Source organism: Fukomys damarensis, unplaced genomic scaffold (genome assembly GCF_012274545.1).
Source record: "Fukomys damarensis isolate Sample0158 unplaced genomic scaffold, DMR_v1.0_HiC HiC_scaffold_17, whole genome shotgun sequence".
Classification (NCBI taxonomy): domain Eukaryota; kingdom Metazoa; phylum Chordata; class Mammalia; order Rodentia; family Bathyergidae; genus Fukomys; species Fukomys damarensis.
The window spans coordinates 2,713,028-2,726,972 of NW_022900929.1; the positions used below are offsets into that span (position 1 = coordinate 2,713,028).

Here is a 13,945-nt window from a genome sequence, read left to right on the forward strand (position 1 = left end):
CGCCCTGATGCGTGACCCGCGCGCATCTGGGGACTGGAGGGCAGGGAAGCACGCGGGTGACGCGGGTCGCTTTCACCTGTGAAGCCCCCCTTGCGTGCACATGTGGAGATGGCCAGACGCCTTGCTCTCAAGTTCATGGTCTCCTGGAGTATCCATGGAAAAGAAAAGACTTCCATCATCCTCCGGATTCCGTGAGAAGTTCCAGATTCACAGATTCACACTCACACCCCCCCACCCCATCCATCCACAAGATTTAAGATAGCACAGGGGGAAGCCAATTGCTAAGGTGGAGGTGGCCACATTGTTTTTCTTTCTGAAAAAAAAAAATCAGACTTAGAAATAAGAGTCACCTGAGAGATAAGATATCTACATGGAGAGACATGCAGGGAGATGAATCTTGATGAGAACCATTTCAAGGAGAAAAACTGGGAGGGTGGAGAAACTTACCTGGACCAGGTAGAAAACTGGCCAAGGCATTAAATTGTCCTCTTGGTGGCAATTGCCTTGAAAATACATGCTATGATGGAAATGCATCAGGGTGGATACGATACTGATGGAAACACTCGTGTTTACAACTGTGTGCACCAAGGCAAAGTGCAAACAAATGCCAGGAAGCCCTACTGTGGATGGAAGTTAACCTTCCTTTTGGGGTAGCCTGGGGTTCTGCTTGGGCAGGTCGTAGAGGCATTTCTAACCCTCAGCTGCCCCATTCACAACCCCCCTATGGCCCTTTAGCATCTCCTGGGGTAACAATCTGTGGCTAATACAGATAACATTTTGGGGTTCTCTGCAAGGTCTAGAAGAGCCTCTTACCCCCACACAGAGCTTGGGACAGCCCTGCCCTAGCTCAGGTTGTTCAGATGCTGCTCAAGGGATTGGTGCTTGACACCAGGATCAGGGGGCCTTCTGGACCAGGTTGGAGAGGAGCTGCCTGGCAGACCCTGCCTCCTGGCTGGAGGAATGGGAAAGATACACTGAGGACAAGGATTGGGAGCAACAGAAAAGCTGTTTACCAAATCGTCTGGGACGGGCTGTAAGAGCAGCAGCAACTGCTGACTTCGCACAGTGGGAAAGCAGGTTGGGGAAGAGGCCACCGGCTACCTCTGGCCCCCAAGCACGTCTTGCTCTACCTGATGCCCCATGTGTGACTGCTTGATTTCTGCCCTCTTCCCTCCCTGCTTCTCCTTTACTAACACAACCTGCCACGTTTTACACATGTGTTGGTAAGTGAGAAACAAAACGTGAAAAATAAATTAAAATGAGCAGTGTCTTGTCTTTATGCTTTTCACTGGATTTGTCTTGCCACATGGTGCCTTGTTTCTAAGGAATTTGGGGGGTGTTCTAGAGCAAGGCCCTTGGCCAGTCCTCACCCCTGACTTTCCCTTTTAGCTTGTGTGATCCTTGTCCAGGGAATGGGCATATGCAATAAACCCTCATGGGAGGGACAGACCAGAAGGTAGATGCTTGGGGAGGCAGGTTTCAGCACCTTAGAGTCCAGATGTGGTGTAAAGTGCTGGGGTGGTGTGGAGCTTGCCACTGTTGGAAGGCCACTTGGGGAGAGGGAGTCATGAGGCCTGGTGTCCCCTCGCAGCCCTGAGTCCTTGATTCCCCCCACCAGGGATGGAGGATTGAATAGGGTCTTTGCACTGAGCTCCATCCACAGCCCTCTTTTGAGACAGGGTCTTACCAAGCCACCAAGCCTCAGCTCTCCAGAGTGTTGGGATTACAGGCATGTACCACCATGCCCAGCTCCCTGAAAGTCCTGGATTATTAGATTTAGCTAGCCAAATCCCCTTTGATCCTTTTTGGCCACTCTTGTGTTCCCCTGGCCCCAACTTTCATTCACAACTTCACTAGGAGATGGACCTTGGGCTGCTGGAGCCTCTTCGACCCATGTATGTAGAAAAGCTGTATGTCCCTAAGGAACTACCTCCCCTTGTCAACCTTTAACCCATTAGAATAGTTATGCAGGGACAAGCCAAGCCAGTCAAGATGGCAGGGAAAGGGCTTGCCTGCAGGATCTGATCAAAATTCTTAGGGTTTACATTTGAGACTGTGTGTGTGGTACTAGGGATTTAACCTAGAGCTTTTCCACTAAGCTACACCCCCAGACCTTTTTATTTTTTAGTTTTGAGATAGGGTCTTACTAAATTGCCCAGACTGGGCTTGAACTTGTGACCTGTCTGCCTCAGCCTCCCAGAGTTCTGGGATTACAGGAGTGCACCACCATACTGGCTTGAGACCACTTTTGCACCCTTGCTTTGCCTCCTTCCCTTCCCTGTCCCATTCTCTCACTCTGACACCCCTGGGAGCAGGTCCTGCCTCAATTTCCCAGGCCCCTGGGGAAAGGACTGCATCTGCACAGGGAGGGTCAGGATTTCTCACCAAGGATGGGGCAAGATTCAGCTGCAGGAACCAGGAGACCACACCAGCATGGATGCTGCTCCCACCAAGGAGCTAGAGCATGCAGGGGAGGGGGCCACAGCCTCTTCAGAAAGCTCAGCAGGGGCTCTTCCCTGTGGAAGGTCAGGGCTCACTCTGGAGGTGCACTCATAGAACTGGACTCTCTCATGTCAATGAAGATGGCAGGATCCTGGACTAGCATGGCTGGCCACCAGGGCAAAGTGGACACAACTACAGAAGTGGGCAGTAAGGACCTCTTGAGAGTGGCATCCAGGAGCATATACCCAAGGGGGGTCTTTGGTGGTGTGTAGTGACCATGGTGCTTCCAAGACCAAGAGGGATGGGTAGCCAGCTACTAGGGCATTGTTTGACATACACATCCCACAAAAAAAGTTGAGTGACCATGAAGGACATTGTTAGCTTTCCCAGTGGAAAGTCACAATGCCTACCAGTTTCTAGATCTGAGAGTGTTTCCAGATCCAGAGGAAGTGGGTCCTCACAGAAGAACTTTATAAGTCTACCGTCTAAGTAAACAGAGATAGCAGTGATTCCTTCAACTCTTTCCCATAGGGCCTGCAGCCACTTACCCCAGTGACATTCACCATGGAGATGGGATGTCCCTATCAGGGGCCCTGACCTTGCAAGGGTAAGGGTTTCAATCACCCACTTAGACCAGACCCCCTCCAGCAGAAATGCTGAAGGCTGGGAGTGTAGAACAGGGCGGAGAGGCGGGGGGGGGCAGGTCAGTTATGACCCTAATGGACAGTGCTTCTCTTCTTCAGTAAGTGTTCCCCACTCAGAGTAGAATCAGCCTGAGATGAGGGCTGGACTACATTGGTGAGAGGAGCTGGGCTAACATTGATTCTGTGTTCCACAGCTCACTGGGTGGAGCCTCTGGGTAGGTGCGTGGACACCCCAAGCCCACCCTGGATTTAGCAGCCCACAACTGTACCTCTTCCACACATGCAGCCAGAAATGCCGGAGGGTAGCTGTTCCTGAAGTGGTGTCTTTGGAAGACCCAACTACCTCACCTGAGTCTGGGACAACTGAGGCATCCCTTCCACCCTGGTGTGGATCAGGTTTCCTCAGTGGCAGCTGCCCAGAGCCTCTCATCCTTTCTCCCCTTTCCTGACTCATGGCCCCCTCTCTCATTATGCTTCCTAGAATGCCCATTTGTGGTTCTGGTTAAGGTCAGCCATACCAGGGTGCTTGCTTTGGGCAAAGAGGATGGACAGCATAGAAGAAGACAGCTGTCAATGTCAGGTGTGATCACGTGATCCGTTACAGACCTGCGGGCTGTAATGGTTATGAGTAGTTTGGACTTATGTTCATATGAATCTATTTGTTTATGTGTTAACTACTTTTTCTATCTCCCTCTCTCATTTCCCAAATGTCTAACATAAAGTGTACTCATCATGGTTATGTATTTATTTAATTTGTGGTACTGAAGATGGAACCCAGGATCTTCTCACTAAATTACATCCTGAGCCCTTTTTTATTTTTCATTTTGAGACAGAATCAGACTAAGTTGCCTAGGTTGAGCATGAACTTGGGATCCTCCTGTCTCAGCCTCCCTTCCTCAGCTGGGGTTACAGGTGTGTGCCACCACACCTGACTCCAGATAACTTTATATCTCAATATTCAAGCTGAAGGAAATTTATTTAAGAGGTAGTGGTCTCATTTAGAAGAGGAATTGCATCATCCAAAGACAGAGAAAGGAGCTTTGTGTTCTCTTTGAGGAAAGAACCCTTGTGGTTTTGTTTGCATCATGGGAGGTGGGTTGGTGGCTTTATTTGGAGGTTAAGTATGATTTGTTACTTTGGTTTCACACATACTACTGGCTGTTTTGTGCTCCATTTCCATCAGTTTTCTGCCTTAGACTTTAAAAATCCCCTACGGCCAGGTGTGGTGGTACAGGTCTGTAGTTCCAGTACTCAGGAGGCTGAGGTAGGAAGATTGCTTGAGCCCAGGAGTTGGAGGCCAGCCTGGGCAACATGGTGAGACCCTGTCTCAAAAAAATAAAGCAAACAAACAAACAAACAGAAAATCTCCTATGGAACCACCTATGTGGGGGTTTCATGGGAGAAAGAAATCTGATTATGTAGTCAGGGAGCAGTGCCTGCTCTGACTTGCCAGTGCACTGACATGTCCAGTCCTCATAGCTGAGCCGCTGCCTAGGAGCCAGTGTGGTGGTGCTGGGCCACAAAGATTCTACAGTGTCCCAGCTCCTTGATTCCCACTCATGCACTGGGAAATGTAAAAGCAAAATGTAGAGACCAGAGCATCAAGAAAAGGGTTTTTATAGCTGGCATGGTGGTGCACACCTGTAATCCCAGCCATTCAGGAAACTAACAGGCAAGAGTCTAACAAGTCAGAGGGCAGCTGGGCAGCACAGTGAGACATTGTCTCAAAATAAAATAAAAAGAGCTGCTATTGTCTATGCTGTAGGGTATCCTGGGGTTGATCCCTAGTCCCCCCACCACAGAGGGAGAGAGAGAGAGAGAGAGAGAGAGAGAGAGAGAGAGAGAGAGAGAGAGAGAGATACTTGGGAAGAAAACAGTCCAGACTGCAAGGCTGAGTCACCAGTGAAAAAATACAACAGGAGTTTTTTTTTTAATCTCATACATTTACTAAGAGTATATTTAGTCTTAATTTCTCATAAAATTATTATGTATGTAAGGATTTGTATATGTTAAGCAAAAGATTGTTTTTTGTGGGGGAATCAGAAAAGGGCTCAAAGTCTTATTTTAGAGACCAGAGCTAGACAGAGGGATCCAAGTATGAATCCTTCCTGCCCCCTTCTGGAGTGTTCAGGCATAATAATGGTCAAAGGGCTTTCTTGGCAACTAGGTAGATATTTCTTTGGGCTGCACTTTGGGCTACTTTGTGCCTTTTTAGAGGTTTTTCTGTTCCCTGAGGCCTGGCCCCAAAAGGCTTATGACAAGGTACAGACATCCTTGTCCCACTACCCCATCCTCATATCTCCTCCTTCCTCTCTAGTTTTTTCCAATTATTTGAGTTGTTTTCTCTAATATTTAGACTTTAATTTCCCCTTTCCTTTCCTTTCCTCTCTCTCTATCCCTCTCCTCCCTCTCAGTCTCTCCCCTCCCTCCCTCCCTTCCTTCCTTGCTTCTTTCCTTCCTTCCTTCCTTTTTTTCCCCCCTGAGGATTGAAACCAGTGTCTCTACACTGACCTACATTCCCAGCCCTTTTTAATTGTTTACCTTGGAGACAAGGTCTCAGATGGGCTCAAACTTGTAATCCTCCTGCCTCAGCCTTCCAGAGTTCTGGAACTACAGGCATGGGCTGAAACACCCAGCTTCATAACTTCTCAGCAGTACACCTATATTCCATTTCTTGACATTATTTGAGGCATTATCTATTACCTTCCTGAAGTTGTAGACAAGGATTTTAGACTCTCCTTCAATTTCCTCTCCTGTGTCTATTTATTTTTGGTAGAAATAAGCAAGTAATTAGTGGTGCAATAATATATAAATACAAACCAATTTTGAATAATGTGATTTTTAAAACTGTTCACTAATGATGTTTGATTCTTGCTTCCAGCAGTGTGGCTGGCTGGTCCCCAGGCCAAGTGACCATGGGGGAACTCAGAGCAGGCATTAGGTTGTCCACACTAGGGGAGCTGCCAGACCAGCCCCAGGCCATCACCCCAGGATATCCCAACACAAGGACAGTGACACTGCTGCTCAGTTGGACTTTCCTGATACTGCTGAACTCAGTCCTGACAGATTGTCCCAAATTCACTAGGAGAAGGAAGTGATTTTAAAGCAGTTTCATTAAAGTAAGAGGCAAGAAATCTAATGGGCACTAAAGAGGAGAATACAGATTTTTGCCACTAATACAATTCCTGTGTCTCAGCTGGGTGTGGTGGCACACACCTGTGATCCTAGTACTCTGGGAGGCTGAGGCAGGAGGATGGCAAGTCTGAGCCCAGCCTACTCTTAAAGTTAAAAAAAAAAATTGTAAAAAGGGCTGGGGATGTAGCTCAGTGTAAAGACCCTGGGCCCAAATACCCAAAAAATAAAAAATAAAACAGTAAATTCCACACCTGTGGTATGTGTCTCTAAGTAGTTTTTAGGGGGGAATATTTAAATGTGTTCATGAAATAATTCACCAGGGGTGTCGTGGCCCAATCCCTACCCTAACCTCCCAGACTCCCCTGGGAAGGCCATGTGGCCAGGAAGGAGTGGCCAAGAAGCTCCCTTGTGCACCAGCCTTCTGTGGCTTGTCTGTATGCACACATCAAATAGGGGAAGTACCAGGCCTCTGAACCTGTTTGCAACCTGTGAGGCCTAGGACATCTCTTTCCACACATGCAGGCTTCTGGCTGGCCTTGAGTCCCTATCAGGGTCTGGCGCTTTGGCTGGGCAGAGCTTACTCCAACTCAGCTCCCAGGACTAACACAGCAGCTGTCTCCTCCTACAGGAAGCCTTCCTGGCCTGCTCCTAGGCTCCCATGCCATAGAGCAGCAAAGGAGCCTGAAACAGAAGGGTGCTGACCCAGGTCACATGCCCAGAGTGGGCAGAGAGCAATAGTGCCACTCTGAAAACAAAACAAAACAAAACAAAACAAAACAAAAAAACCAGAGCTGGCCAATAGTTAAAGTGCTACAGACCAATTTAATACAGGCCTACTGCAAGAAGGCGAAAGAGACCTCAGTGTAGAAGCAGGCTCAATTCTGCAGGGTGCAGGCAGGTGTTGGTGGATGGAATACTGTTAAGCAAGAGGGATTCTGGGTGGACAGGGTAAAGACACTTGTGAAGGCAGCCGTGGTGAGCAGACATCACCTGGGGAGGGTAGGAGATGAGGGATTTGATTAGGCATTGAGACTGAGGTTCTGGTTAAACTGACTTGACAGGATTTTTACTATAATCAAGCAACACAAAGATGGCATGGAAGTTCAAAAGTGGAGAGCAAACTGCAAAGAGCCCCAGAAGAACCTGCAGTCTGGGGGAGGAGAGAGTCACCAGCCCCTTGGTCCTTCCCTGACTGCAGTAGAGACCTCTCCCCCGCCTCTGCCTGTTCTCTATTTCATTGCAGGGAGTTGGACTTGGCCCAACCCTGCGTGGTGGACACCTGTCTGCGTGCAGGTCAGGAGGGAGCTATGTGCCCCCTCCAGATTACTTACTCCCAGCATGCCCTGAAGCCATCTGGCTGAAAGATGGTGACAGGCTTGGTGCTTGAGGGACACAGGCATTGCAGGGAGACTGAGGCAGGAAGGACTGCCTCCTTCTGGAAGGACAAGGAATGGGAGGGAGGCCTCGTCTTTCACAGTGGTGTCAGGAATCCCACACGGCCACATCCCCTTAGGATGTTCCTAAGGGGACAAATCTCACTTCTGTCACCTTGTCATCATCCGCCTAGGTCACCTCAAAATCTTTGGATTGCTCCCTGCCACTCTCCTGCCATTTCCTCATCCATTTCCTCCCTGCTACCTCTGGGTCCCTGGGACTTTCCCCAAGCTCCACCTCATGCTCTTCAGTCAAGCCAAGTTTCTGCTGACCCACCATGTCCCAGTTTCTGGCCACCTTTCAGGCCTGGCAGAAATGCTACCCCTCTTGTGATGGTATAGGGACCATGACACCTCTGCTTTTTCTTTTTGTTGGTACCAGGGATCAAACTCAGGACCTTGCACTTGCGAGGCAGGCAGCAGAACCACTGAGCCAAATCCCTGGCCCCGACCTCTGCTTTTTCTTAGCCCCTGACCCACAGCACTCAGGCTACCACCTCACTATCAGGATTTGGGGACTTGCTCCACCTCGAGCCTGATGCCTGGAAGTAGCAGCTGTATTCCTCACTGCTGAGTCGTCCCTCCAACTCCAGAGCAGCTGGGGACACTGGGCCAGAGCTCAAGTCAAGGGTGGGTGAGCAGCTGCTGCCCTCCTACCCCAGCCTGCCTCTGCCCATGTGCCCTAAATTGAGGGGAAGATGGCACGTCCAGTATGGGCATCTGTCTTTCTTGTTCCTGCTTTTTCTTGCCCTCCCCATAGTGCACAGGCTCATGTAGGCCTTGTCCCCATGCAGGTGGCCAACCTGCTCTCCTCTCCAGCGATGTAAGCAGCTGGTGGCAGGTAGAAGAGGCCCTGTTGTGGTCCAGCTCACCTTCCTCACTTCCTCCCCAGTAGGAGCACTGTCTACCTTTAGTTAAACATGGGGTGGGGAACAGTTCCCTTCCCTTCCTGTGCTCTAGCCCATCAGTGCCTGGCAGGGAGGCAAGTAATGGGCAGACCTTGGGCATATCTGCAACCTGGCCCATCAACTAAATAAGTGGCATCAAATTCTACTCTAGTTTCCTATCATCTGCTATAGAGATACCAACACCTTGTACGCACTTACAATCATTATTACTATGCTTTATTACTGCCAAACAGGATCATACTTTTATTTTTTTTCATTACTGGGGATTAAACCTGGGATTGAGCTACATGCCCCACACCCCACTCCATCTATTTTCTTTTTCCTTTTTGTGACAGGGTCTCACTATATTGCTAAGTTACCCAGGCTGGACTGGGATTTGCTATCCTCCTGCCTCAGCCTCCCAGAATGTTGGAGGTGTTCACCACCCTGCTTCGCTGGATCATACTTTTGACTCTGGGGCAATCCCATGAAAAATTAGGGTGTCGTGAGGTCCATCCCCAAGTGTGGGGGCTGGGCCTTAGCCCAGCCTGGACAGATGTGCTGGTTCCCACGTTTCTCTAGGGTGCCATGAGCCATCTCACTCTTGTGGATCCCTGCCTACTGACATCCCATGCCCCTCCCACACCCCTGGGGCCCCCATTAGCTTTCTTATCTCTCTCCCCACCTTTTGCAGCTCTGCTATCCCCCTTCTGGCTGTCACATCCCTTTGCACATAATCCTTAGAGCAGGGTGAACCATGTAGCCCCAATTTGAAGGTCTCCCCCCACCCCACTTTGCTTCACAGCAGGGCCTGAGCGCCTCAGGAAACTCAGGGAGAGAGTCAGGGTCCATCACACAGCAGGTGCAAGGCATGGGATTTGTCCTACTGAGTGAAGCGAAGGCAGCAGTGTGTTGTACTTGTGCATGTGCATCGACTGGGAGTCTAGGCATAAAGTTGCAAGTCTTGGAGGGAAGGAGAGTAGGGTGTGCTTTGGGTCCTAGAAACTACAGGAAGGGGCAGCCAGAGAGGGCCAGTGACCAGGACCTACCTGGGACTGGGAGGTTCATGAACCCCAAATAGTGGAGCCACATTGTGCTTCAGGAGCATGAGCTATGCACAAGCACTTCACACAGACACTGTGGGGTTGGGGCAGGGGGTAGGCAGGCCAAACCTGAATCCTGGGTCTCTCTGTGCAGAATCTGGCAGGGACCTCCCTGGGGCAATGCCTACAGGCATCTGGGGCACCACCTCTAGACTGAGGGAGTCAGAAGGTTCAGGGTCAAGGACATGGGTCAGGCAAGCATGGGCCACGCGAGACAGCTATGCACTGCCCCGAGCAGGGACAAAGATGACGCCGGGCCTGGGGGAGAGTTTTGTGCCCAGACTCAGCCAATCTGAAGTGGTTGGCAAGGCTCACTGCCCAGAATCTGATGCAGGCCAGAGAATGCAGAGGTGATAGAAGGGACCATTCAGGGTTGAATGACAGGAAAATGTATCTGAGCATAAAACAAACACAGATCTGGGGTCTCCTATCTAGTGGCTTAGGTTTTTTTTGTTTTTTGTTTGTTTTGAGACAGGGTCTCACTATGTAATTGAGACTGACCTGGGACTCACTATGTAGCTCAGGCTGGACTCGAACTCACAGCGATCCTCCTGCCTCAGCCTCCCAAGTGCTAGGATTACAGATGTGTGCCACCATGCTCGGCTCTAGTGGCTTAGGTTTTTTTTGTTTTTTGTTTGTTTTGAGACAGGGTCTCACTATGTAATTGAGACTGACCTGGGACTCACTATGTAGCTCAGGCTGGACTCGAACTCACAGCGATCCTCCTGCCTCAGCCTCCCAAGTGCTAGGATTACAGATGTGTGCCACCATGCTCGGCTCTAGTGGCTTAGGTTTAATTCTCACAGAATGGTGGGTGGCTCACCTAAGCATTCTGCCCTGGAAATCATCAGGCTGGGGCAGGGGACAGGTCACCTTGGGGATGACAACCCTAATTTTGACCCAGGATGCATCAAACTTGGTAGACAATGGGGCCTTTTACTGACTGCCCCTCAGTGTCATGAATGAAATGAACTTTGCAAACTGTGCATCATGGGCAAGGGGAGGAGAGATGACCCTCAGAGATGGGGATGAAACCAAAGGATGTGGGGGCCATAGCCTCTCTGCTCAGCCTCCACCCTAAGGAATTATTACAGATAGAAATTAATATGCAGTCAGAGAAGGACTGGGCCCTCAAGGAAGTCAGCACAAAAAATAAAGACAGAATTTTGGCTGGATGCAACAAGGCCTCAGGACGGAGAAGCAATAGCCAGGCCTGCATGCCTCCTTAGTGAACAATACAACTTGAGATTATACTGGAATTAGCACCCCCCCTGGTTCAGGGGGCCCACATAGGCATCAGACCCATAGGTGGATGATCAGAACATATGGACTCATACTCCCCTCCCTTCTCAAACATGCTTTTGCTCTTTCCACATATTTTTGCTGCATTACTCGTTTCCCTATTGGATCAATAGTAGCTAAGTGGCTATGCTTGTAATTCTATAGGTTCATTATAGTTTGACCCACATTAAACCCACATTGTGACTTTGCTGTATAAATCACCCCTGACAAAAAGCCTTGGTGGCCACCCATTCGGGACCCCTCCTGGAAATCCAGGAGCTATTCTTCCCTTTATTTCCTATAAAACTCTTAACTTCCTCCTTTGGTTCATGACTTTATTCCCGGACACTGTGAGACCATGAACTCGGCACATCTGACATCTAACAAGTAGGGAATTAAATTTTTCCTATATCAGAAGGACCATTAGCTGAGCAGGAGACTCAGGTACAGACAGACTGGAAAGGGGGTGACCTGGGAGTCCTAATAGATTCCTTCAAAACCTCTGTTGAGAAGGGAGGGAGAACAAATGGAGACTTGGGTACAGAGCAGGCAAGGACAGGTCCAGGAAGATCTCAGGATTTGCTGGGTGATGTGGGGTCCCTGCTCGACAAGGGGGAGAGTTCCAAGGCAGAGACTAAGCAGCCGATTCGCTCTTATGGGCCCTCCCTGCATTTTTCTCTACTTGGCTCTGGGCCCTGGAGACTGACCCCAGCAGGCTGCATCCCCTGGCTCCCTGCCCGCAATTCCAGGTGGGTTTGGCCAAAGGACAGTGTGGGCAGGTAACAGGGTGTGGGAGGGCAGGGTCAGGGTCTTCTCTTTGCCCCACCCTCACTGTCCCTGTACAGTAACAGCTCCCACCAAGTGACCCTGACTCCAGACCTCCAGCTCACTGCAGGCTGGACAGCATTCTACCCTTTCCTCTCCTTCAGGCCTAAGGGTGGTAAAGGCTGTATCTCCACATTCCAGTGTTTTGGTGTTTCTCTTTAGCTGTGCCACTGCTCTTTGTTAATGGTTAATTTTCCTACCTCCCCTTCTCTGGAAATGGGAGCCCCCTGGGGGAAAATGCTGCTTCCTGCTGAGCCTGCCACATAGGGTAGGAAGGGTCTAAGCTAGGAGTCCAGGGTTTGCAAGCTTGGATACCCACAAGACCAGACAGAGGGTGCCATGTGGAAGTGGCCTGGAGAAAAGTGGTGAGGAATGGTAGCCACAGAGGACAATGGCAATGCTCAGACCCACCCCATGGGCTGGTCATTCCTCAGGTCCTCCTGGCCAGTTTCCTGCAAACCAGACCTTGTGTTGCCAGAAATTCAAGGTAGTTTTTTTTTTTTTTAATTGTTGTTGCTGTTGTTTGTTTTGTATTGGGGAATTGAACTCAGGACCATTGTACTGAGCAAATCCCAGACTTTAAAAAAAATTTTTTTTAAATTTAAATTTTGAGACAGAGTCTTGTTAAGTCACTAAATCGCCTAGGCTGGGTTTGGATTTTCAATTCTCCTGCTTCAGTATTCCAGCATGCTGGGATTACAGGCAGGCACGATGAAGCCCAGCTCAGAATCTTAGATTTTTCACTTTTTTTTTAAAGTAGAAGTTGGACTCTCAATTTTCAAATGTTAATAATTTAAAAATATTTAAAAACATCAATAACCCAGTATATCACATACTCAGGAGCAGAATGGGCAAGCTGGAGCCTGGAATGGGCAAGGCTTTGGAGAGCAGCACTGTCTGCAGAGACCTGAGTGTTTCCTTAGCCTGAGAAGCTCACAACAGGAGTTGAAGTTCTTTTTTTAGACAGGGTCTCACTATGTACTTCGGGCTGGTCTTAAACTATGTAGCCCAGGGTAGCCTTGAGTTCATGGCAATCCTCCTGTTCCAGCCACCTGAGGGCTTGAATTACAGGCATGTGCCATCATGCCCAAGCGCTGAAATTCTTGATGGAGAAAATCAATTCCGGGAAGAGAGGGGCTGCCCTGTCTTGAGGGTCTAAGTACTAAAAGTAATGGTTCATGTGGGGTGGAAGCTGGGGAAAGAGCCCCGGGCCACAACATTCCTGCCTAAGTAAAGGCCGTGGACTTCTGCGGGTGCCAGGGCTCACCATCAAACCCCACCTGTGTCCCCAGACAGGATGTGGGAGGACTGTGAGTGGTCACTGAATCCAGGGACCTCCCCTTACCCTAGATTTTATCCCGGATTGTATCACTTTTGCCTCCTGCCTCTGCTTGTACCGCTCTTTCCTCCCCCTGGTGCAGACCACACGTACCTCCAACTTCGGCCTCAGCAACCCAAAGGCCTTCTTACATTTGGCTACAAAGGAACCCTGTCCTTGCACGAGCCTGTGCACCTGCTCCCACCCGCGTTGGCCCGGTGCATTAACAGTGGTCCCGGAAAGAGGTGTGGCGGAGCTGTGGGACATGGCCCAGCTGCTCCTCCATTCTCTAAGAGTGATGAGCCCCTCCACGCCCTTTGCCTACATCAGGGTCTGGCAACACCGCCGGCCTGATCTCCCTCAACATGGGGGTCGCCTCCCAGCTACAAGTGGTGGGCTCCGGGAGTCTTGTGGACAGGAATGGTCCTCAAGAAGCGCTCCCGAATTCCGGAGAGAGAAGGCCGGCTGGGTCTGGAAGAGGGGGTACTTCGAGGGGCTGGACCCCCGTGTAAGTCCCAAGGGGCAGCCGACGGGGAAATTCGGGGGTCTGAGTCTCACGCGCGTCTGGGGCTCAAGCCCGCTGCACCCCGCTCTCGGCACCCGCTCTCCCGTGAGACCCCGTGTGACCGGAAGTGCTCCCCCCGTGGGCACGAGCGGGGCGGGGCCGGCGGGCGGAAGAGGGGGTACTTCGAGGGGCTGGACCCCCGTGTAAGTCCCAAGGGGCAGCCGACGGGGAAATTCGGGGGTCTGAGTCTCACGCGCGTCTGGGGCTCAAGCCCGCTGCACCCCGCTCTCGGCACCCGCTCTCCCGTGAGACCCCGTGTGACCGGAAGTGCTCCCCCCGTGGGCACGAGCGGGGCGGGGCCGGCGGGCGCGG

The 13,945-nt window shown here is 50.5% G+C and overlaps 1 protein-coding gene across 1 annotated transcript in view; it reads left to right on the forward strand.

The window, feature by feature from the left end:
- Window positions 1-13,422, forward strand: part of Znf853 (zinc finger protein 853) — an 18,630-nt gene extending 5,208 nt beyond the window's left edge. The window contains 2 exon segments of the mRNA XM_033765068.1: window positions 7,465-7,514; window positions 13,172-13,422. Coding sequence (XP_033620959.1) covers window positions 7,465-7,514; window positions 13,172-13,422 — 301 coding nt within the window.
- Window positions 13,423-13,945: the final 523 nt, after the last annotated feature.